We start from the raw sequence: 23,286 nt of genomic DNA, 5'->3' as shown, positions 1-23,286 counted from the left end.
TTGGACTTGATTCGAACCTACGCCCTCGGAATCGAAGGCAGAGGTCATATCCATTGGGCTATCACGTCTACTCACCAAGTAAATAGAGAGATGAATATCTTAGCATTCCATGGATTCAGTGTCATGTGTGGCAGAGAGAAAAACAGGGAGTACAGCCTTTGACTTATGACCCGGGTGTACATTGGCAGTGATTGGATTCATAACATGTTAACCCTCTTCTCGGTTAGTGTTGTTTTTTTAAGTTTAAGTGATAACGAGAAACAAAAAAAATAACAAAATGCACAAAGGCGATCTTATTGTTCATAACGATGGTTTTTAACTAGCCTGCATTATGTGTACGTACCTGCTAGAAGCGAAGAAGGAAAGTGAGTTATTTTCCCATCTGCTGGCTCATCATTTGGCCCGAAATACCTATAATTACAATTGTCCTTAATTAAAATCGTTTTTGCTCTTAGTTATTTTCGACTATGTATCTGATGTTGATAAGGAATACGGAAGACGTGCGAGTATGTGTAAGAAACGAGGAAACCAGTCGTTTATTACGCTTGTAAGGGACATCAACTATTTTGGTACTAGGTAAATTGAATTAATGTAGATATCATAAAATTAAAAAGATTCCGTTTGAAAACAAGTCTACTAAGATTTTGTCTTATTTGTTAGTAATCTTGAAGGTCAACTATAAATAAATAAAAGTAGATAGGCAATTTAAATTCTTATAAGTACTTATTCAAGTTAAACTGCCTCGTTTGGTTATTAGTCTTGAAGTCCGATCGGGCTATAGATTGCTGATTTTTTCTTTCTTCCAAGAAAGTCTCAGTGGCAGCTCTGAGTTGTTGAGAGTCTTCCGTTACAGGAATAGCATGACTCTGATAATGACAGCATTATCATTTGTATCACCTGATATTGATCATTACACAGTCAAAAATTAACAAGCTAAGTTTGCCAACCTGCATTGGAATAGCGTGATAGGTTTAGGTCTAAGCCTAGGTCCTGCAGCAAACCATTACAAATTGGCTGACCCTGATCTACTCTACTTGCCTGACATAAAATAAGGTATGTCTGGCTAACACAGGCTCCCGTTCTTTTTTTTTAATATTTGCCATATATTTTTTTTATTTTGTTTACAATATGACCAATATTCCCATTCCCCTCCAACTAGACGGGAAAGACTGTGCTAGGAATGGGTGCTACAATAGACCAACGGGGCGGGGATCGAACCACCACTCCTCGGTGATGAGTCCAACCGCTCTTACCGTTGAGCTATTGAGGCTTCTATTTGTATACTATGATAAACTAGCGGACCCTTGCGACTTTGTCCACAAGCGTCCGCTTTGTAGAAAACTAAATTAAGTTTGCCACAAATCCCGTGGGGACCATGGATTTTTCGGGATAAAAAGTAGCCTATAAGTGGCTCCATAATTTCCCCTACCTTCCATTGAAAGTCCCGTTTAAATCGGTTCAGCCGTACCGAAGATTATCACGCACAAACAGAAAGGTAGACAGTCAGACAAAAATTTTAAAAAAAAGCTTGTTTAGTATCGTGTAAATAACAATATCCATTTGAAGAAAAAACAGTTATCTTGAAATCACAGACATCCACTTCCATTTTATTTATGTGTACCTATTGATTTCACTAGGTACAGACAGACACTTTGTTTTTTTATAAATGTATTGATAAATATTCACTATCGCTATTTTTTCACAAGGATTACTGTGATTATGTAAATATGACGTATGTACAAAATGCGATAGGTATATGATAATTAAAACGAATTTTAATGAATATTTATAGTCGTTATTGTGATTATAGCGTCCACTAAACATAATTAAAATAATAGGAAATTGTAGAAGCTCTTGCCCATAAATTCGTTCAGAGGGTATAAATCTATTCTCAATATTATAAAGCGAATTTGTGTGTATGTATGTTTATTTATACTGGCTTATCTCGAAACTACTCGGACTGTAAAAAAAAAATTATATAGATATGGTTGCCAGACTCATGAAAGTGACTTAGTTTATTTAAAATTTAGAGAGGAAGGAGTAGGTTAGAAACTTAGTATGAAAGCCTGTCTTTAAAATTCGAAAGAGCTTTTGCTAGTATAGAAACTATAAGATACAATTAGGACATATGAGTACTCATACTTAAGTTTTATCGTATTCTTTTTACTTGAGCACAATGATTTTATTATTTTAGTCAGCCAAATATCTACATAGAAATAAAATTAATGTGTACGAATATCATTTACATACATAGTTATTTATATGCAGTTATATTTGTCGTTTTTTATACATAGTTATTTATATGCAGTATCGATGCTTACATACATTTTTATTCAAATCCCGATTTGTCATTCAACCAGTTTTATGTGGAACGATTGACATATGTATTATCTGATTAGCACTTCAATCCTACCCTATATAGACAAGACTGAATTATAGTTACAATTAAAATATTTAAACCAACATTATGCCACGGACCGGAATAAAATTATCCATAAATAGGTGTAAATATCCCATTTAAGAGAGACCCGAGACTTCTCACTCGAAAAATCGAACATTGTACAAAGAACTAGCGGCGAGTATTATTTAGAATATTTTATTAGGTACTACGGTGCCCCGTAGTTTCAACCCCGTAGATCAAATTTGTGTGGGATAAAAAGTAACCTACGTGACATACCAGATTATAATCTATATCTGTGTCAAATTTCAGCTATCGAGCCTTAATTTTCTGCGCCCTTTTCTTAATGATTCGTTCTGTAAGAACCTTCTAGAAAGTATTAATATGAATGAAATCGGATAACTTATTTTCAAGTTAAGGCGTGACCAAGTCAAGGGAAATAGGGATTAAGTTTCATACTCGTATTACCAAAATTTCGAGAAATTCAAATTCAAGGTACGAGTTGGTATGAAAAATTGTAGCTATTGCTCGGCTTTGTGCGTTACTTATCGTAAAAGCATTATCGCAGTAACGCCCACTACTAAGGTAGCCATAAATCCGGAATTAGTTAATCCGTTTTATTTTTTGAAACTTTCAAAAATTATTTTTTTTACTACCGATAGTTCATGTTCCGAGCTGTGGATTCTCACCAACAAGTCGTCATTTTCCTATCTCCGGGCTGAAATTTCTTGTTTTTGAAGACAGAACTTGGAATTTTGACAGTGATGTTACAGATATGATTAACAGATATATATATACCTACGGATGTTATAAATATGTGAAGTTTGCGAGTGTGTGAGGTCGTAGAACCGATTTTGTAAACTCTTCTAACACAGAAAGCCACGTTATTTGTGAGTGTCATAGGCTATATTGTATCCCCGTACTCTCAAACGATCGGAAACTACACGTGTGAAACCGCGGGGCGTCTAGAATTATTTTGCATCTAACCAATAAAAGGAATGGCAAAAATGCAGCCTGTCCAATACACAATAACATACTTGCCTCGAATGTATTGTCATTGTACTGCGTGTCATGTGGCAGGAGATAATGTGTAAACAAAAACAGTCCACTCTCATGAGCTCACTGTTTCGACACAATGTACAGGCAGAAACGCATACAAATACGCAATCTACCGTCGCAGTTTGACGCATGCACGATTAGATGCACATCTTAACTACTTAGGTAGGTGGATATTATTTATAAGCTTATTAGTAAACTTTATCTTTTGCTTCTCCACTGCTTAAGTGACCGCCATTTTATGAGTCACTAAACGAAAAAGATGCGCATTCTTGTATATTTCTCAACTATCTACTTTAAACTACCAACACGTCTCGCCTTGATATTGAGTCCCTAATACCACTAACTACATGCCTTACTGTAGGTCTGATCTAATAGAAAACTTATTAAGTACTAGCTGACGTCGCGTTTTCATTCGCTGGTGGTGGTTCTCGTTCCCGTAGGAATATGGCGATAAAATAGCCTATAGCCTTTCTCGATAAATGGGCTATCTAACTAAAACAATTTTTCAAATCGAACCAGTAATTCCTGAGCTTAGCGCGTTCAAACAATCAAACAAACAAACTCTTCAGCCTAATAATATTAGTAGACATTAAAAAAGCTATGTTTTTATTTATTTTTAAACTAATGCAATATTGTTTTAGCAATAAGACAATTATTAGTTCACTGGCATTTGATAGGACCTGTATGCTTCTAGTTTTAAGCTTCTTTTGTACTGTACTTATCACATGATGTATTCGTAGGTACCTACTTAGGTACTAAACTAAAAACTTCTTTTGTTCTTTAGAAATATTACACAATCATGTAATGTACAACAGCTGTTCATTCAGAATTGTTAAATATGAATGCATAAAGACCAAATAACCTTGTAATAAATAACCTGCAATGTCCGGGACTGATTATTATAGATATCATATTTATTTACATTAAAAAATAGTTATTCGAAGGTCCTGAGTAGAGCTAGGAGTCCATTTCTTATAAGGAGGAAGGCGAAATCCTGGCCCCGTGAGCCGTTAAAAATGTTGATGTCTAAAGTATATTTTTTGTCTATTCCAGGCGCGTTCAGAATCCATGGCATCGGTGTACTCTGGCGCCGGCGAAGGTTTACGCGGCAGTGTGACGGTGAAGGGAGAAGTGCAGTTCTCGCTGTTGTACAACTACAGGCTCGGCGCTTTGGAAGTGGGAGTCAAACGGTGTCGAGATCTCGCCCCCATTGACGTCAAAAGAAACCGTTCTGATCCTTATGTCAAGGTGAGTAAGGTTTATTTCAATTATTACATTCATGACTGAAATACCTCATGATGATTGACTAGGATGACTGAATTATTTCAGCGATTTATTAAAAACCTAATCGGTTTTAACACGCCATTGTAATTTTTATAACGCCAAATGCCTACAGCTTAGCAGTAGTACGATCTAATAATTTGCGGGAGACTAACAGGTCAGAATAAACATAATTTTAAATTTTCATTCTATAACTTAAGTTTGTAAACCAAGCGTTCGTCTTTGCCTGGTCGTTAAAGACTTCTTTTTACAAACGTGACAATTTTATCAGACCTTTTGTTCCTTACCAAGATGTTAATAATCTAACATTGATCTTCAATTCGTTTGCAGGTGTACTTGTTGCCAGACAAGTCCAAGGCCGGCAAACGGAAGACAAAGGTGAAGAAGAACACCCTGAACCCCGTGTTCGAGGAGACGCTGAGCTTCGTGCAGCCGCTGGCCTCGCTGTCCGCGCGGACACTGTGGCTGAGCGCCTGGCACGCCGACATGTTCGGCCGCAACGACTTCCTCGGGGAGGTGACGCTGTCGCTGGCCGACGTCGTGTTCGACGACCCCGCGCCCATGTGGTACAAGCTTCACGAGCGGGTAACTACAGCTTTACTGCACAAGTTACAAGTTGACATGATGATTAGTGAATGACGGATGATGACGTCAGGTGGGGCGACTTATTTCCGTAAAGAGTGGGGAGTTAGAGAGGGATAGCCACGACTGGCGATTAAAGGCGCTTTACGTACGGTCTAGCTGATTCTTGTCGTGGCGTTAGATCCGTCCACACCTTTTGTTGGATAATCCTTCATGGGTGATTATGGGATAGGCTGGGAGAGTGTCTTGAGTGGAAACTGTCAAGGGGCCTCTTAAACCTACACACAACGTTCACAAGTGCGTGACTCCACTCAAGGTCATTCTCCGCCATTCTAGGGTCTTATTTTGGTTACAGTTTGATTTGTTAAACAAGTTGTCCTGACAAATGTCGTGAATCATATCACCTTTGTTTGACATTGGTTTTCTTATTTTAGTAATCCACTTCTGACTCTGCTAATATATTAATTGGTATATTAATTGGTCACAGACGGAACAATTCGACGAGCAGCACGGCTCGCGCGGGGACCTGATCGTGGGGCTCAAGTTCGAGCTGAAGGACGCGGCGCGCGGCTCGGGCACGCTGCACGTGCTGGTGAAGGAGGCCAAGAACCTCGTCGCCAACAAACCTAACGGCCTGTGCGATGTCTTTTGTAAAAGGTGACTTTTCTTACCATACCACAATAATAGTCGTATATAGCGGGTTTTTTAGGATTCCCCGACTTACTCGGATTAGGATTCTGGGCTGCTGATATGGAATTCTATTATGATACTAATAATAGACTTGATGTCCCCAACATCAAGTCTATTATTAGTATCATAGTAGGCCCACCCTAGGAAATAATCCTAGATACGGCAATGACCACATTCTATCAGACTTATTCTTATTGAGAAATCTCCCACCGAAAATTGTTACTTTAATGGAGAAGACACTGCAGGGACACTCCGAGATAAGCTATTTTTGTATGCCCTGTCAGGCTATCACGACTTAAGATGGGCGGCACAGGGAGCTTTACCTTTTAATAATGTTAGTATAGGTAGATATTATAAAGATTTGTGATATTAAAAAATTGATAACCTCTTCCTTTTTTTGAAGTTGGTTAAAAGGGTGATCTGTGGTGAAAGAATTTTCAAAATCGGTTAAGTAGATAACCGATTTTGAAAACTCTTTTACCACTAGAAAACGTTATTTGTGGTTATATTTTATCCCCGTATTCTCTGAGAGCGGTAACTACGCGGGTGAAACGGCGGGGCGTCAGTTAGTTAGAGAGTAAAATGGTCACGTTTGTTGTCCCTTGTCACACGACCTTTTTAGTCTGTGCAATAAAAAAATATTCTTTTGTCTATATGCAAAAATAGTTGTTCAAACAAATCTCAATCTTTTATAAAATTCAGTTTTTATTTGGGCTGGCAGAATTTTACAGAATATTTATAGGCGACCCACCCGAAGACTCCCGGCAGATTAAAATAACCTCAATATGTTTCCCACCAGCTACCTCCTCCCGGAGCGCGGGCGGCTCGCGAAGCAGAAGACGGTTGTGGTACGGCGGTCGCTGAACCCGCGCTGGGAGCACACGTTCGTGTACCGCGGCCTCACCATGCAGGAGCTGGCCACGCGCGCGCTCGAGCTCAGCCTGTGGGACCGCGACCGGCTCGCCTCCAACGACTTCATGGGCGCCGTCAGGCTTTCACTGGCCACCGGTGAGTAGTTTTACTCTTATCTACTCTCATAGTGAAGCAGAACACGGTTGTGGTACGGCGACATGAGATTAAAAATACAGTGTGCTGTAGACCACACGACTTCAAAAATAACAAAGCGCCATCTATGAGCCTCAAGCATAACTGCATAGCAACAGGTTCTTTAAATGTCCTAAATGGGATTGTTTCAAAGTTCTCTAAGAACGCCATCTACTGGTGGTTTGAAATAACAAACATTGTTTCACTATGCCTGTAGATGGCAGCACACATCGTCCTATTACAATTTTGTAATTCGTTCATCAACTTACTCCATAAGACAAGTATGCTTATAGAAGTTTTACTTCAATAAAGTAAATTAATTAAATTATAGAATATGAAGACAAATGTTTGAGAGACAGTGCCATAGACAAACTTTGAGAAAAATAGTCGCACAGTAAGCTTTTGAGTGACAAAGCTTGGAGAGATTTAAACAAACAATTTCGCCTACAAATGGGGACTATACCGTTTCAAACAAAAAAAGAATTTTTGAAATCGGTCCAGGCGTCTTTGAGTAATCGATGTACATACATACATAAAAAAAAAAAATAATAATAATACCGACCGAATTGAGAACCTCCTCCTTTTTGAAGTCGGTTAAAATATAGTTTGACTAAACGTTTATGTTAGTCTTAGAAGTACCAGTAATTTAAATCCGAAAATCTTTTTGCATTTCACTGTTTAGGTTTTCTATTTATTTCGAGTTGAAGACTAAAATTTAAATATTGCAACTGTACAAAATGTTCAAAAATTATCGCTTTTAAAATACATAAGAATTGTACTACTTCGACAAGCAGTATTTATATTTAAAATACACTACGAAATAGTCTTACTTAGGAGTCCAATAACAGAAAATAGGATTCCTCGTAAGTCTAGCGTCTTTAAGGTCGAATGACCTCGTACCACACCACAAAGTTTTAGTATGAGGTCAAAAAACCTCGTACCGCACCAGAGGAAAGTACAGAAAGATCAGTGCCGCAGCGAACGTGTTAGGTCATACCTGAATATGTACTTATTGTAAAATGATCACTGTTCATAACAATATTCTTTATTTATAGGTACTTACATGGGCGCACCCGTCAACTGGATGGACAGCGTGGGCAAAGAGATCACCTTGTGGCAGAACATGATGCAGCAACCGAACCTGTGGGTCGAGGGGTCGCTACCGTTGCGACCTCAACTGATAAATTAAAAATATCTACATACTTTACTCTATGTAACAACAGCTTTTAGCATTCCTAACTTTTACTGACGGCAAGGCACACCTGATACAACGGCATGGCATAATTTTTATACAGTGTACATTGATTTTATTCAACGATGATCATTATGATCATTAAAGTTTTTTGTTTACCGGGGCATTGTTTTTGTACTTACCTACGGCTATTTTCATTATAGTTCCGGATAAATTTAACAATAAATAAATTTGTTAGGTACCTATTTACTTTTTATTTGTATTATATATTTAAAATGAGCATTATGTGTAGTTTCTCCATTTTTCTTGTACTTACTCTTTTTCATTCAAACTCCCACGTCTATGAATTATTATGCTACGAGTATGTTGTTAATAATTACATGAAAAATGCCTTGCCGTGCCGCCAGTGATATTATCTTTATGTTATCATTCTGACATTTTACTGTTCCTTATAGTGATTTTGTAGAAACCCATATTTTAAATCAAAAACTGTATTTTTATCAAAGGATTTATATTATTTACTCAGAACAGTACCTTGATGTTTGTTTAGCGCTGGCCTGTTAATGATTCAAATTAAAAAAATAAAATCTGTTATATAAATTGTTTTGGTAATAATATTTTACTCTGTTCATGAGTATTGGTTAATTAATACCCACATTTAAAATACATATTATAGAATTTTACTACTTCGACAAGCAGTATTTATATTTAAAAGACTCTACGAAATAGTCTTATTTAGGAGTCCAGTGACAGAAAATAGGATTCCTATTCACCTTTATTAAGTACATATCTAAATATGTACTTATTTATATGTCTTATTTACATTCTATAACATCATGTGCCAATTACTAGCAATACGAACAAATTGTATGTATATAGGTACGATTTAGTCGTATAGCTGGTCTAGAACTGTGTAAGTTTACAAAATTGTATCTAAACCTAATTTAATTAGTATTAATTGATGTTTGTGAAATCTATCTATGTTTCTTCTTACATTCCAGTATGTGATGTAAATTATTTTTTAAGACTTATCCAATGACAATAATAATTATCCTTATTTTATAAACTGCCTATTAGGTAAGGACTAGATATAGTATAAATTAGGTACGCATTTAAATTTGATTTATTATAATGTACAAAATATTAAGTTTTCATGGGTCCATACTTTCTGCTCATGCATTGTGATTAACTGTTAAAATTGTAATTTATAAGCAATCTATAAAATTATAACATCATTGAAAAATAAATACTTATATTATGTATTCCTGTTACATTACATCGAATTTTACGGATACGTCCATAGTTCGTAGAGTTATTTGATATAAATGTTAAATAACGAAATTAAGATAGTGATAATTAATAGTTATATAAATATATTAGAATTTAGAAGGATATTTTGTAATATTTTTTTTTATAAAATAGGTAAGTGGAAACCGAAAACGATTTTGAATAAAGAATTTTAAAGAGATCTGTAGCCTTTTTATTTCCACAAAATATGACTTATTTAAGCAAACATATACTACTTAGCTAAAAGTAATTATATATATATGCTACTTAGCTAAAAGTAATTCGCCTTTAATTTTACATCAAGTAAACTTTAGTTTTTATTTTAAGATAACTTCTAAGACCTGCATGAAATGCACCTGCAATGATAAATAATTTTGATATGGACAAAATATCCGCCACTGACGCTCATGCACTTCACAAAAATATTTTGTAGTTGTTTGGGGAATCGAACCTACGGCCCTGGATGCAAAAATCACTGCGACTGTCATTACACTATGAAATATAGTCAGCTTGAAGCCTTTGAGATGTGGCTGCACCGTAGAATGTTCCACTTAAGCTGGATGGTGTCTCACTCTTAACACTTGACAGAATGCAGACGACCGAGCATGTTAACACTTTCGCTGCGGCACTGATTTTTATGTAATTTCCTCTGGTGCGGTACGAAGTTTTTTGAACTCATACTAAAACTGTATCTAGTTCGGTACGAGGTCGATCGACCTCGTAACTCTTGAACACGCTAGACGTACAAGGTCAATTGACCTCGTGCCGCAGCGAACTTGATAAAACCATCAAGCAGGTGAAGATCTCAGGACATATTCTGCGACGCGATAGATACTGTTTGCATCAAACCATTATGATGTGCAAGATTGCAGGTAAAAGAGGAGAAGGAAAAGAAGAAGTCCTGGCTGCGAAATATAAAACAGTGAATTGGCATAAAAACAGTCAGAGAAGTTTTCCGCCTAGCCATAGACAAGAAGAAGTATGGGAAGTGGTACGCCGACCTTCAGTAGATAATGGAAAAATATTCTCTAAGAAGAAGAAAGACCCCCAGCCCATGCTCTTACTTCATGTAACAAATTATGAAGTTAGGATTGGTTGCTTTGGAAGACAGCAGGTTTCAAGGGCCCTAAACACTGGGCCAGACCCTCAGCCGTCCAAGGTTAAATCGTAGTCTTTTTATATTTTCCTCCTCCTGGGACTGGGACATTTATTTCTCTGATTATGAGAAACTAGCTGACGCCGAGCGGTTTCAAACACATGGTTTCCGTTCCCGTAGGAATACGGGGATAAAATTTACCTTCCTCGATAAATGGGCTATCTAACACTGAAATAATTTTTCAAATCGAACCAGTAGTTCCTGAGTTTAGTACGTTCAAGCAAACAAACAAAACACTTGTACCACGCAGCTGACGGTCTGGCAGACCGTGAACGGAGACGGATGTCATCCTGTAAAAAATGTCAAAAAAATTCCATTTTTAAACTTGGACAAATTGAAGATCTGGTGCACTAAAACCGGCTACCTTCCAAAGCCATCGCGGTTCTAATTCCAACCTAATTTCAAACTGATCTATGGCAGGAGCACGGGCTGATAAACATGCCTAAAATGAGGTAACTAGGTATGTCTGGCTATCCCAGGCTCTCGGTTTATCAAAACATGCATACATACATACATACATATAAATATTATTTAAGTGTCTGTCTGTGACTGTACAAAATAACTGTATTCTCTCAAGTGCTATAAACGACCCAAACACAAACAAAGTTTTAATTTTTGTCTGTCTGTCTGCTTGTCCGGGCTTTATGACTTACAGTGGAAGATAGAGGAGGTTATTCAGCAACATACAGGCTACTTTTTATCCAGGAAAAATCCATGGTTTTGCGGGATTTGTTACCCGCGTGTAAAGAAGCGGGCGTCCGCTAGTATCGTCGAAATTCGGATGCAATCATTTTAAGCGTAAAATAATATGCGTACCTAGGTACTACGCCTTATTCAGAAGTAGAATAGAAGTCGAAACTATTCGGTGACTGTGGTCTGTTATCTATGGACTATGCCAAACAAATATCAGGCTTAAAATAGCTAGAACCTAGAGCCGTAATTCGTAAACGTAAAACGACGAAAACGTTAGTTTTAAAAAAAATATGCCAATCGAATCGAAATTCGAATGAATGTTTTGATTTTTTAAGTTTTTTAGTTCTTAAAGTTTTTTAATCAATCGAATTTATAAATAAACTACTACTAGTACTACTACGTATATTGTAAATTGATAATTTGACAATAAACGAAAGCATGAAGAATAAATCAATAATATTTTTACTTGTAGCGGTAAATACTCTAAAAACAGGTATGTCAACAAATAGTCGACGCCCTTTTTTAATTTCGTTTATTTTGGCTTTTCTTTATTTCAGTTGTTTTATTTATTTTAGTGTACTCTATTAGCTGTCACCAGTGTTCGGGTACAGATTCAAATGAGCCATTCGAATGCAATGAATTTTTAGATTCAAATACGCAATTATTACCAAGAGATTGTGAAGGAATTCATGATGCTCAGTTTTGTATTAAACACGTTGGCAGATTCGAAGGTATATAAGTCGCCAAATAGTACTTACCATTGGGAAACTAACAGTTGTTCTTAAGGCTTAATTACTTACTTTATCATGGTGACTGGGGCTTGTGCATTTAAACCACTTACCGCCTGGTTGATAAACTATGATTTTGTTGTTAGTACTTATTAACAGGAACTAATAATTCTTCATCCTACTAATAACTCCTATATATAGGTCCGGAGCTGTCTCCATCTAGCGACTTCTTTAATATGTATTATCCTGCCTAGTACTACTTATATTTATTTACAAATAATAGAAAACGTATATAAATAAGGGTTGATCTGTGCAAACTGATCTGACAAATCTGTGCTAAAAGTCCATACAGATCTCATAAATTTTCTCATTATAACAATAGTCATTGATAAATCTTTATTTAATATACTTATTTGAATGTAATACTAATGCAATTTATTTATCTTTAAAATATGTGTGTGGAAAAGTAGAGATATTTTCGTTTTTGCTACTGATGGTTGATGCTTGTCTATCTCTTATTCAGAGTTATGTTGCAGTGTGCGTCATGGGCCAAATGATGATTCACTTGTTCCAGAGTTATAAATGGTTTTACTAAATCAGCTGTTTTTATATCTATTGTAATTATCTTAATAAATTTTCTTATATTATGTTGTACTTGTTTAGGATTGGCTATAGACTGTTACCAATGTAATTCATCATCAACAATGGAGTGTGGTGATGGGCTTATGAATCTAGACGGTGGTATTCTAACGCCTACACCTTGCAGCCATGTGTACAATGCACAGTATTGCATTAAACAAACAGGTTACTAAAATACAAGAGTGTAGTAGATAGCATAAATTTTAAATGTATATTTGCACTTTTTTTGTTTGATAGCACTTTAACATATTCAATGTTTAAGGTACTAGCCAAGCCCTGTGGTTATGCCCACTTAGTTCCCTTAAGATTTTTTTTTATTCTTTACAAGTTAGCCCTTGACTACAATCACACCTGATGGTAAGTGATGATGCAGTCTAAGATGGAAGCGGGCTAACTTGTTAGGAGGAGGATGAAAATCCACACCCCTTTCGGTTTCTACACGGCATCGTACCGGAACGCTAAATCGCTTTGCGGTACGTCTTTTGCCGGTAGGGTGGTAACTAGCCACGGCCAATGCCTCCCACCAGCCAGACCTGGGATAAATAGCCTCACAAATAACATTTAATGTTAAAAGAATTTCCAAATTGGTTTAGTACATCCAGAGTTTACCCCCTACAACAATCAATCTATTAACTTATTACATAGTCAATCTATTTTGGAAAGTCTGCTTGAAGATGTAGTGTTACCTTACCTTATCAAGTCGCTTGAGGCCTGTACCCCAATCCAGATTTGTATCTGGGAGGAGATAATCTGGATGTTGTTGTATTAAAGAATGTTTCTTCAGTTTTCAGTGTATTTTTTAAGTAATAACTCCTTCTGACTTCAGTCAAATGCTTATTTGTATACTTTTCACTACATTCAAACACTTCCAAAAGTAGACAACCATACATAATATCACCTCTCTGTCTCTATCAACATAAGTTTTAGTGTTAATGAATAAACACTAACACTTATGCTTTATACTTAAAATAGTACTTTCATAAACAAGTATTTATTTGGAAATTAAAAAACTGCTTTTTAAATTGACTAACACAGTTTCACGCTGAATTAGTCGCACTAATTTCTAAGTTTTACAGCACTTAAGCCATATTCCAATGCTTACTAACAATAACTCTGGCTATGCAGTATTTCATCTGGTAAGTAGATCATTTTGAAATTTACATATCCTACTTTTTTAATAAATATAATTTCTAAACTGCCTCTGTTGTCAGGTCCTGTTGGTATGTGGCTTGGATTATCAGATCTTAAGTTCTGTTTGTAAGGGACGCCACAGGACCGTGACATATTATGCAATATTCTTGGCATTTTGGAGTGTTACACTGTTATAGGCAATGGTTTTCCAATGAACAAAAATTGGACCATCTATTTGCTTCATCAAAATATGGAAAAAAGATTCTGAATTGTTAAAAACGACAATAATACCACCCAGTGTGTGTTTTAGAAAAATGTTTGGAATCAGAAAAAAAATCATATTTAAAAATTGAATTTTACTAAGTATTATGCCACAAAAAGTTGCAGTCTGATCATCGTCCTTTGGACTATTATCATAACCACTCATAACACAGTATTTTTGGACTAGTTGGAATGACTGGGAATATTCATATTTAAATACATGGAAAACATTTATTAAAAATCATATATAGATATATGAATGTGATTACAGGTGGCATTGGAACAAAAAGATTCTGTTCATCTTTGGACTTGGGGAACTATTGCAACTATGTTCAACAGCCAGGTGACGTACTCGAGTACAGAACATGCATCTACACCTGCAGCACTGATGGATGTAATGGCGCTTCAACATTGAAAATATCTGCTGTGTATTTCATTTTGATTTTATTTGTGTCCAAATGGATATTATCATAGATTTTTTACACTTTTATTTAATTCGAACATACTGATTTGCTGCTTGCTGCAATAATGAACTTTCTATGCTAGGAGAATTATGTAACATTATAAAAATAATTTCAATTAGGTATTCCATCCTCCTATTAAGTAAAAATTTTTTTTGGCAGATTAATGAATTTTTTTACACTGTTTTTTTTTTCATTAACTTAGTTTTAATATAATACACTTAAGTTTTGCATTGCAATATATTGCAATGCAAAACTTAGTATTCTACTGAAAACTTACATTGTTCTTAAGCTAAAGGTTATTAATTTTTATTGTATTTCTATGAAATGCCGTCCATTATAAATGAGATACCGTCCTCTGAGATACAGATCTTTTTATTTTTTAATTATCTTTTAGTTATTATAATTTTATAGATATGTTAGTTTATGTATAAGTGCCGTCCATTAGTAATAAGTAGGTAGGTACTATTTTTTACAAATGACCAACTGTTAATTTTTAGATTAAGTGAACTGAAACTGATTACAATACATTTTATATCAATTTAATTTCTTTGGTTTTATTTTGTCCTATTTATTTCTAGTACATACATAATTGGGAGCTGGAATAGAAACCCTGCACAGAAGCTCAAAGATGGTCGACACCCCACTAGGTGGCCCCGAGGCCATAATGATTAATGCTGGCGGCTCAAGACTAGTGTTTGGAAGTTCACGGAAATGTCCCAGCTGTTAAAAATGATGTATTTCAAGTGGGGATGACTGGAGAGGCCTAATATGTGATCTGTCCTTAACAAAGACAATCTACCCCAGTTCTCGTGTTATAAGCCACAGCTCCACTGGTGTCCTTGCCGCTCTTACCTTTGTGAACCTAACATCACATGGGACCCATGGTTAGGTACGTAAGGCCTTCTTCAGTTACTATATCTTTACTTAGTAGCTCCCAATTTACCGGTGTGTACTTCTGGAATTTCTTAACCGAACACGCATTAATGTAATCAGGAATATAGTCTGCAATCAAACTAGCTAACTTTAAGGTTCTAAAGTGCACAGGTTTTATTAAAAATACTTAAATTCTGCTTAAAGCATCTGGGTATAAAACTCAATCTCAAATGGATTATTTTTTATATTTTCTTAATTTATATGGGATCTGGTCTGGGGAAGGTTGGCTAGTTACTACCGTACTGCAAAAAGTAGCAAGTATGTAGTCAAGATGCCGTGTAGAAATCAGTCCAGGGTATAGTGTAATACCATATTAGCCTTCAACGTCATTTAACATCAGGTGAGATAGCAGGTAAGTTTAAAAATAAAAAAAACCTAAATAAAGAACTAAGGTGAAGCTATATCCAATGGCTTAATGCATTTTTGGATTAAGTTATAGTTTGGGTGGCTTTTTTTTAAGTTTAATAAAAGGTCAAAGAACAAAATAATTGTTCAAACATTTATTGAAAATTTGTGCTACACAAGCATGATATAAAAATACACAATAAATATTAAACGTCGACTTAGCCACAAAACTAAATTTCTAAACTCAGCTTATACACAATAATACTTTCAGATTAATTTTCACTTACCCTAAGTATCGATGCATTTTTATGGAATGTAATATATATGAAAATAGTCTACATTACAGATTATTTCTTAAATACATTTTTGATAATGTGTCTTAAAACAATCAATAATAAAATTATTGTTTCATTATTGGAGATTATATCAATTTGCAATCTATTCCATTTCCAAAAAATATTTTTTTTCATTTGCAATAAGCTTAGTTAATTAGGTTTATATATTTTAAAGTAAAAATTATATAGATTTAATTCAATGGTTTTGAAATTCTAAATAAGATTTTGTGGCTGACAATAATTTTTATTGATTGTATCAGGGTCACTTTATGCTTAAAATTTTAATATATTTCAAAGTTCTTTCGTCTTTTTTATTATTTTTGCGATATAATGAGTTAAATATAGGTATTTGAATAAACTCACAATATTTTTATAATAAAGCCTAACACAAAAATTTATGTAAAAAATAAAAATGTTTTTCTATAATTAATCAGAAAGCTTTCTTTATAAGAAGCTTATTTTAAATCGCTCAATTCTAGCTCACTAAAAACTAACATAGGCATTATTTGAGAATTAGCATAATATGTGTACGCAAGTTGTATCACCAAGCGAAGGTTTGTAGCATCTAGCACCTATCTAAATAAAATAAAAAAACCGAGTGATCCATTGTTTATGTACAAAAATTTCAGGTAACGTTTTTTGTACAATTTATTTTGAAATCGTTCTGGCAGTACATTTTTAAGTAAATAATAGTAAAATGACAAAATACATTTTCAATTACTTAATAATAATCAATTCTAAAATTATAATAATTGTCAATATTCTAAAAATCATAATAATGATAAGGGTGCGTTTACACTGAAGCAGATTTTTTAAATTTAATTACATATTTTATTTCATTGTATTAAGAATAGCAGGCCTATTATGCTGTTCACTTTATGTTGTATCATAATTTAACAATGTAGGTAGACAGATCTATAGTTTCTCTATTTCGAACATAGTCAATGGATTCCTTAATTTGTCTTTATGTGTACCTATAATGTAAGATATATATATGCGTTTTTGCAATATATTTTTTTGCTAGTGTAATTATTATTATTAACGCTGCCCGTGTACACTTGAAACACTAGAAACACTGCTATTGTGTTTGTTGTTTATGGTAGTGTAGTAGGTATTTACCACATTAGAAACGCACTCTTATGCATATAAAAGTTCAATACAAAATCGTAAAATTTGAATCATCCTGTGATCTTATACATAAAAATAAAAAATGGCATAGATTTCATAACAAAGAATATGAGTGTAGAAAGAATAATCGCATAATAAAATGTCAATAAACTTACAATGACTAAGGTACTAAATAAAATTACACAAGTAAGAGTCACACACACAAATAAGGAACAAACATTGAAATTAACAGTTAACACTAAATCAGACTATAAATCAATCACTAACAAATCAACTGGATCATAAAACATAAACTATATCGTGTGCTTTTATAAAATAGTGTTAGTAGTTCATACTAATAAAAATAATAATTAATAATAATTATTATTATTAGGTATCACTGATAGGCTCATACTAACATTCATAGCACTATCAAAGCACTATGAATTTAGCAAACAATCACAAAATCACACAACAAGGTCGTAGGCCTTCAAAATAATAATTATAGTTAAAATTTTTAGGCCAAACATATTAAAAATTAGTAATGTATTTAAATACAATTTTATTATTTTATTTAAATATAAGTAAAATGTTCTCATGTAATGGAATGATAAATTTTTTTAAAAAAAAGGGCCAAAGTAATTATCCGTCCATTATTCAGGTACAGTTCATTAAACCAACACAATTTCGTGTAAATTTAAATAAATGCATTGTCGTTGTTTATTACCTTAATATACTTGAAAACATTTTTAACACTAAATGTGAAACCACCTTTATCTATTGCTTGATGATAAATCCCATTTCAATTATTCCAAATAAGGCTATCATTGATAATAAAAAAAATAATATTAGCATTCAGTGTTTGTCCAAGTATTTTACATCTCTATTATTTTTTATTACAAGGAAAAGGACCATTTCATTCCATTCCATCTGTAAATCACAAATATAAAAACAAAACTTACAATAAAATTTTGGTCTGACCACATACGATAATATCTTACGATTTTGTGGTAATATTATTACAATACAATTCGTCTTGGTATATACCCTATTTAAATAAATCCTAATCAATTTAATTTTCATTATCATTACTTCAGTTCATTACATGCTTGGTAGGAAAATGCAAGATCTTTTGCAGTTACAAAGAAACATGAGTGTAAAAACATAGAATATTACAAAATAAAATGATGAAAAAAAAGATTCCGACGAATTGAGAAGTCGGTTAATTAAATATTTAGAAATATCCGTTAATAAAATAAATTATTATTTTAAAGATATTGTAAAAAAATGTCTTTAAAACAAGGTTAAGTTAATTATAAAATGTAAAGGGTTTATAAATACTTGAGATGACAAATATGATGACTTTCAAATATTCGTGTTCATATAAAATATCTACACTTTATTTTTAAGTATTGAAGAAAAGTAGATAGTCATAATAGATATTACCTAAAAGATAAACTGATTGTAGTGACATTTTATAGATATTTATCTGTATTCAGTGATGAGAATCTTGACGAGATAAAGAAGATATAAAGTAGATAATGTACTGAGAAACAAAATTGATATTAACCACATGCCAATAGTTGGCCACGATTGGGAGTAGCCGTGAAGGGGACGCTTAATGCACACATACACTTGAACTTGAAGCAAATAAAGCCACTCTTCTCCATACACATATCATACTGAAGGCATCCCCCGTCTACTCATATCACCATAGGTGTAGCTACCACCGTTGTGGGGCCCCTTACGCGTGAAAGCAATCATTGGTAAAATGTTTTTCCCGGGTTAAGCGTGCAGCCTAAAAATGGAAACATCCTACATACTCGTAGGTTAAGTCACTGTTATATTTATTTTATGCAATTCAATGCAAAAAATTCCTATCAAGCTTATTAATTTCTCCCTTTATAACATTCAAAATAATTTGAATCAAAGTTTCTACTGTGTTGACGTTCCTTTACATTACGAACACAGACGTGTTGTACTAATAAATCAGAAGGCAAACCGTCTTTTGTAAATAGAAGAATTATACCCAAGACATGGACAAAATGCGTGATCATTCGTCTCCAATAGGCCTAAGAAACTAAAGAATGAGAAATATTGACCAATAGGACATAAACTCTACCGACGTATTGGCCTTTTTTTAAAATTCTTTTCACCAATTTTTAAATTTTTTATCATATGCCATTGACAAATGCTATAGAGGACTAACAAAGACACGATATTAAAAACAGCTAATAACCAATGCCATCATTACAGCCTCACCTTAAAAATATAAATTAACACCTAAAAATGATTAAAACCTTATACCATAAAACATAAATAAGACGTTTGATACCTAGTGTATCAATTATCACTTAGAAGGCATTATTTTATGCCAATTTTCACAATAAAGCATAGACTTTTATCAAGGTTTCAAAGTGAAATAGCATGAACTTTAAAAGTTAGCTTGTTGGACAAGCGAATTAAAGCTTTAAGTCTTATATTGGCACTACTGCTGGTTAGTTAGCTTTTTAACAACTTTTGTAGAGCCTCAAAATGGTTAGTTCGTCGAGCATTAGAAACACTTTTTTTTGTTCTTATTTGCAGTATTTAAAATATTTTAGCTGTAACTTGGATGTTGAGGGCGAGAAAAATAGACAACTATGTATATTATATATTGTCTTTGTTCTTCTCTTTGTATCGATTCAGGCTTTTTTTAGAAGCAACTGCAAGCTTAAACGGTGTTAGAGCCGCAAATTATTGTTATCGCTATAATTGCAGTCAAAGGAGCCTCTGGTACACTTGATGTGAAGTGATTACCGCCGCTTATGAGAAATTACAGTATCAGTCACTGCTAAAGTCCGGCCGCTCAGAGATTGCATTTCTGACAAATCGTGATCCAATGGGCGATGTAACATGAGAGAGATAGAGACAAAAAAACGAGGTAATAGGCTAGTTGACATATTTTTTTAAATGGTCTTAAATAATTCATGATTTTCGCCTTTGAGGGATTTGTTTAACCCTAAATAACTTCATTTATATTCATATAAATAATTCCGCAGCGCTATTCTGTAACGATATTTTTAAAACATGATAGTGTGAGTTTCGAATTAGTCTGTATCTCTCTCTGTCTATCGCGATATTATAAATAGAGAGAGATAGAGATGAATTCGAAACTGAAGAGTGCAATCTCAGTTTTTTTTAAGCTTATAAGCGAATACCGCATATATAACAGTAGCTTTAATGCCAATAGTCGTATGTATGTATGTGTTACACAACAAGCTATTGGTATTTTGAACGATACGCTATACTTATCTAGTTTTCATTAATTCACAGGTCCCTATTGAATTGTAACCTTTTTTAGATTTCACCCAAAAAACCATGTATATGTAAATAATTTTTAACTTGCACCTCGCAACATATGAGGCGAAAGATATATTGAATTAAATATGACATTTTGTATATCACAAATCACAAACACAATGCGTTATTGTATGGGTCATTCATAGACAATACACACAATGTGAATTTATGAGGTGACAATTAAAAACTATTTAGACATACAGTAATGTATCCATTTAATAATTTTGGAATGTCACAAGAACCAGTCGAAACAATCAACCAATACACCATAGAGAGCAAAAGAGAGCACATACCACAAGTATCAGATATGCTGTTCAAAACAAAGCAATCAGCCGTCGCTCAATAAAGCCTTTTCACACTTTCCAATCATGGGAATCCTATTTTGGGGCATGAAAGCAGTACGAAAGTGTAGGGAATTGGGTAATGTGACAACGCTTTAGTGTCTCACTGTAGCCGTGCCTGAAGAGATGTGATGTGCTGTTCCAGCTCGCGGACTCTTTGCTGACTCAACTGCAACTGACGTTTGACAATCCTCAACTCTTCCCCTTGCCGGTTGAAAGCCAGACGTAGCTGAAAATGCGTCAAAAATAAGCTACATTACAATGTCATGCTATATGACCAAGTGCGTTTGTTGGTATAAACCTCAGACTAAATACATAAGGACTAGTATCACACCCAAATTCACGAACAAAATTTTCTGCCATTTTCTAAGGAAAACGAGCTTAGATTTCATACATATCTTATACTATACTAGAGGTTTTGTTCGTTTTTTACACCATTTAACTACACAAAAGGGTATTTTAAGGAGGTTTTTAACTTACGGACAGGATTGTAAACTATGAAACATCGATTCTATAGAGACAGTGTTTATAATAGCATAAGATCGTTGATCATATACTTTGACAGAAAAATAATGTCTTGCGAGGCAGGTCTTTATCTATTTAGTCTGAGGTATAAACTGATGCTTCGGTTCGCTAGCCACTTGACTCCTAAATGGACGACCGGTCGCCCATCGTATCCGTTACGTGACATGTAAAAAAATATAAAGTAAACTAAGGGCAATAGGCGAGCACAGTATCATGCTCCGCGCGATTTTTTAAATGGCTCACAACGGTAGATTAAATCCGCATTCCCTGACTATCGGCTTCTTCAACGCAGACGGTCTTTTCAATAAAATACTCGCGGGCAGCGAATGGTTAGAGAACTTTCTTTCAGTTTTACTCACCAATGCACTGTCTGCATTGATTTAATGATCTAAGTCACAAATCAAATTGTGCCTCTCTTTTAAACTAGTACATTCAAATCACAGCATGAGCATACAAAAGCTTTGCCTATAAATAGAACTATTGTTTGTACAACAATACAACAACACTTAACTTAACTAACAACAATACTTGTCACTGTGTGCGAATTTCACAATAAAAATTTTCTAAATACAAGGGTTTCATTTTGTAACTTTGGAACCCCTTAAATCGTTGGATTTTCGAAATGCACACTTTTTAAATATTAACTAACCTACTTTATCCTTATCTGACGTGCTGGTTGAGTATTTCTGAAGTTTTTTTTTGGTTACCCTCAACAACGTGCAAGGTTTTGTAAAACGAATAATCTTCATCTCCCGCTCAGGTAAATCGAAAAATCCCTTTTTTGGCTTCCCCAATATTATATCAAGACGCATATTTTTATTGACTTAATATTTTTATCTTTTTTAAGTGTTTGTAAGTACTTATTCTGTAGGTGCTAGAAAAAGTGGAAGAACTAGAAGTAGATGGGCAGACGACATTGAAACGACAGCTGGAAAACAGTGAAGAAAAAAAGCTACAGATAGAGACTACTGGTCATCTCTGGAGGAGGCCTTCACCCTCAAATAGAGGGGTTAGCACTAATTTTTTAAAACTTTGTGTACATTAAAGTAACTTACTTAAAAATGAACGAAAATTTAAAAAAAGTATTTTTTTTCGTTTTGTAACAAAATTTCATTGCGATGGGACGAAAAAGAGATGTAATATATATTTTTTTTAATCCCGAGATATTTCGTGATGGGCATTACAGGTGCACTAAATTCTGCGATATCGCAGTGGAAGTTGTAAAATTACCTCGTGCTCGGTGTTGAAGACGTCCCCCTGGTTGATCTGCTTGTAGAGCGGCACGGGCTCGCTGTCGCCCGTCTGCTTGCCGAACATGCGCTGCAGCTGGTGGAACTTCGTGTTCTGGTTCGCGGACGTCTTCTGGCACTTCTCCGTCACTTGCACCTGCAAGTGGTGATAAGTTTCATTCAATCAATTAATGTTGACAGAATGTCTTTCGTCAGTAAAAATTGTCAAGGAACCGTCAGTGCGGTAGGCACTGTGGAGTATGGAACCGATCGAAGATCAATGTATCTGTCATACAATGGACGGTAAATCCATGGAATGCTAAGATTTTTATCTATCTCACTTTCCAATATTAGCTATGCTGGAAAGGATATCCACGAACTTGCGAGGATAGTTTCGTTTATTAATGGTAAACCTAATTTGTATTTGGTAGTCGGTAGTAACACGCACTGATCGAAGACTTTCGTCTTCGATCAGTGCGTGTTGCCAGTGATGACATACGGATCCGAGACTTGGTCGTTGACTA

The 23,286-nt window shown here is 34.6% G+C and overlaps 3 protein-coding genes across 5 annotated transcripts in view; 2 read left to right on the top strand and 1 right to left on the bottom strand.

The window, feature by feature from the left end:
• LOC112049756 (uncharacterized) overlaps positions 1-9,714 on the top strand; it is a 104,049-nt gene extending 94,335 nt beyond the window's left edge. For all 3 annotated transcript variants that reach the window (XM_052884762.1, XM_052884763.1, XM_052884764.1), the window contains 5 exons: positions 4,511-4,705; positions 5,069-5,323; positions 5,808-5,977; positions 6,810-7,018; positions 8,110-9,714. In XM_052884762.1, coding sequence (XP_052740722.1) covers positions 4,511-4,705; positions 5,069-5,323; positions 5,808-5,977; positions 6,810-7,018; positions 8,110-8,243 — 963 coding nt within the window. In that variant the 3' untranslated portion in view covers positions 8,244-9,714. The remainder of the gene's footprint in view (positions 1-4,510; positions 4,706-5,068; positions 5,324-5,807; positions 5,978-6,809; positions 7,019-8,109) is intronic.
• Positions 9,715-11,662: 1,948 nt separating this feature from the next.
• On the top strand, positions 11,663-15,148 carry LOC112049760 (U-scoloptoxin(05)-Er1a). Its single transcript, XM_024087789.2, has 4 exons — positions 11,663-11,875; positions 11,958-12,113; positions 12,774-12,914; positions 14,413-15,148. Exons 1-4 carry the CDS (start codon positions 11,821-11,823, stop codon positions 14,613-14,615), a joined length of 555 nt encoding a protein of 184 aa, XP_023943557.2. The 5' UTR covers positions 11,663-11,820; the 3' UTR covers positions 14,616-15,148.
• A 1,672-nt stretch (positions 15,149-16,820) lies between these two features.
• Positions 16,821-23,286, bottom strand: part of LOC112049759 (coronin-2B) — a 33,483-nt gene continuing 27,017 nt past the window's right edge. Inside the window, exons 11-12 of the mRNA XM_052884761.1 lie at positions 22,764-22,919; positions 16,821-21,237 (exon numbers count right to left, since the gene is read on the bottom strand). Of these exons, the coding sequence (XP_052740721.1) occupies positions 21,112-21,237; positions 22,764-22,919 (282 nt within the window). The 3' untranslated portion in view covers positions 16,821-21,111. The remainder of the gene's footprint in view (positions 21,238-22,763; positions 22,920-23,286) is intronic.

The sequence above is a fragment of the Bicyclus anynana genome, chromosome 12 (assembly GCF_947172395.1).
Source record: "Bicyclus anynana chromosome 12, ilBicAnyn1.1, whole genome shotgun sequence".
Taxonomy (NCBI): Eukaryota; Metazoa; Arthropoda; class Insecta; order Lepidoptera; family Nymphalidae; genus Bicyclus; species Bicyclus anynana.
This window is presented reverse-complemented; position numbering and strand designations above follow the sequence as displayed.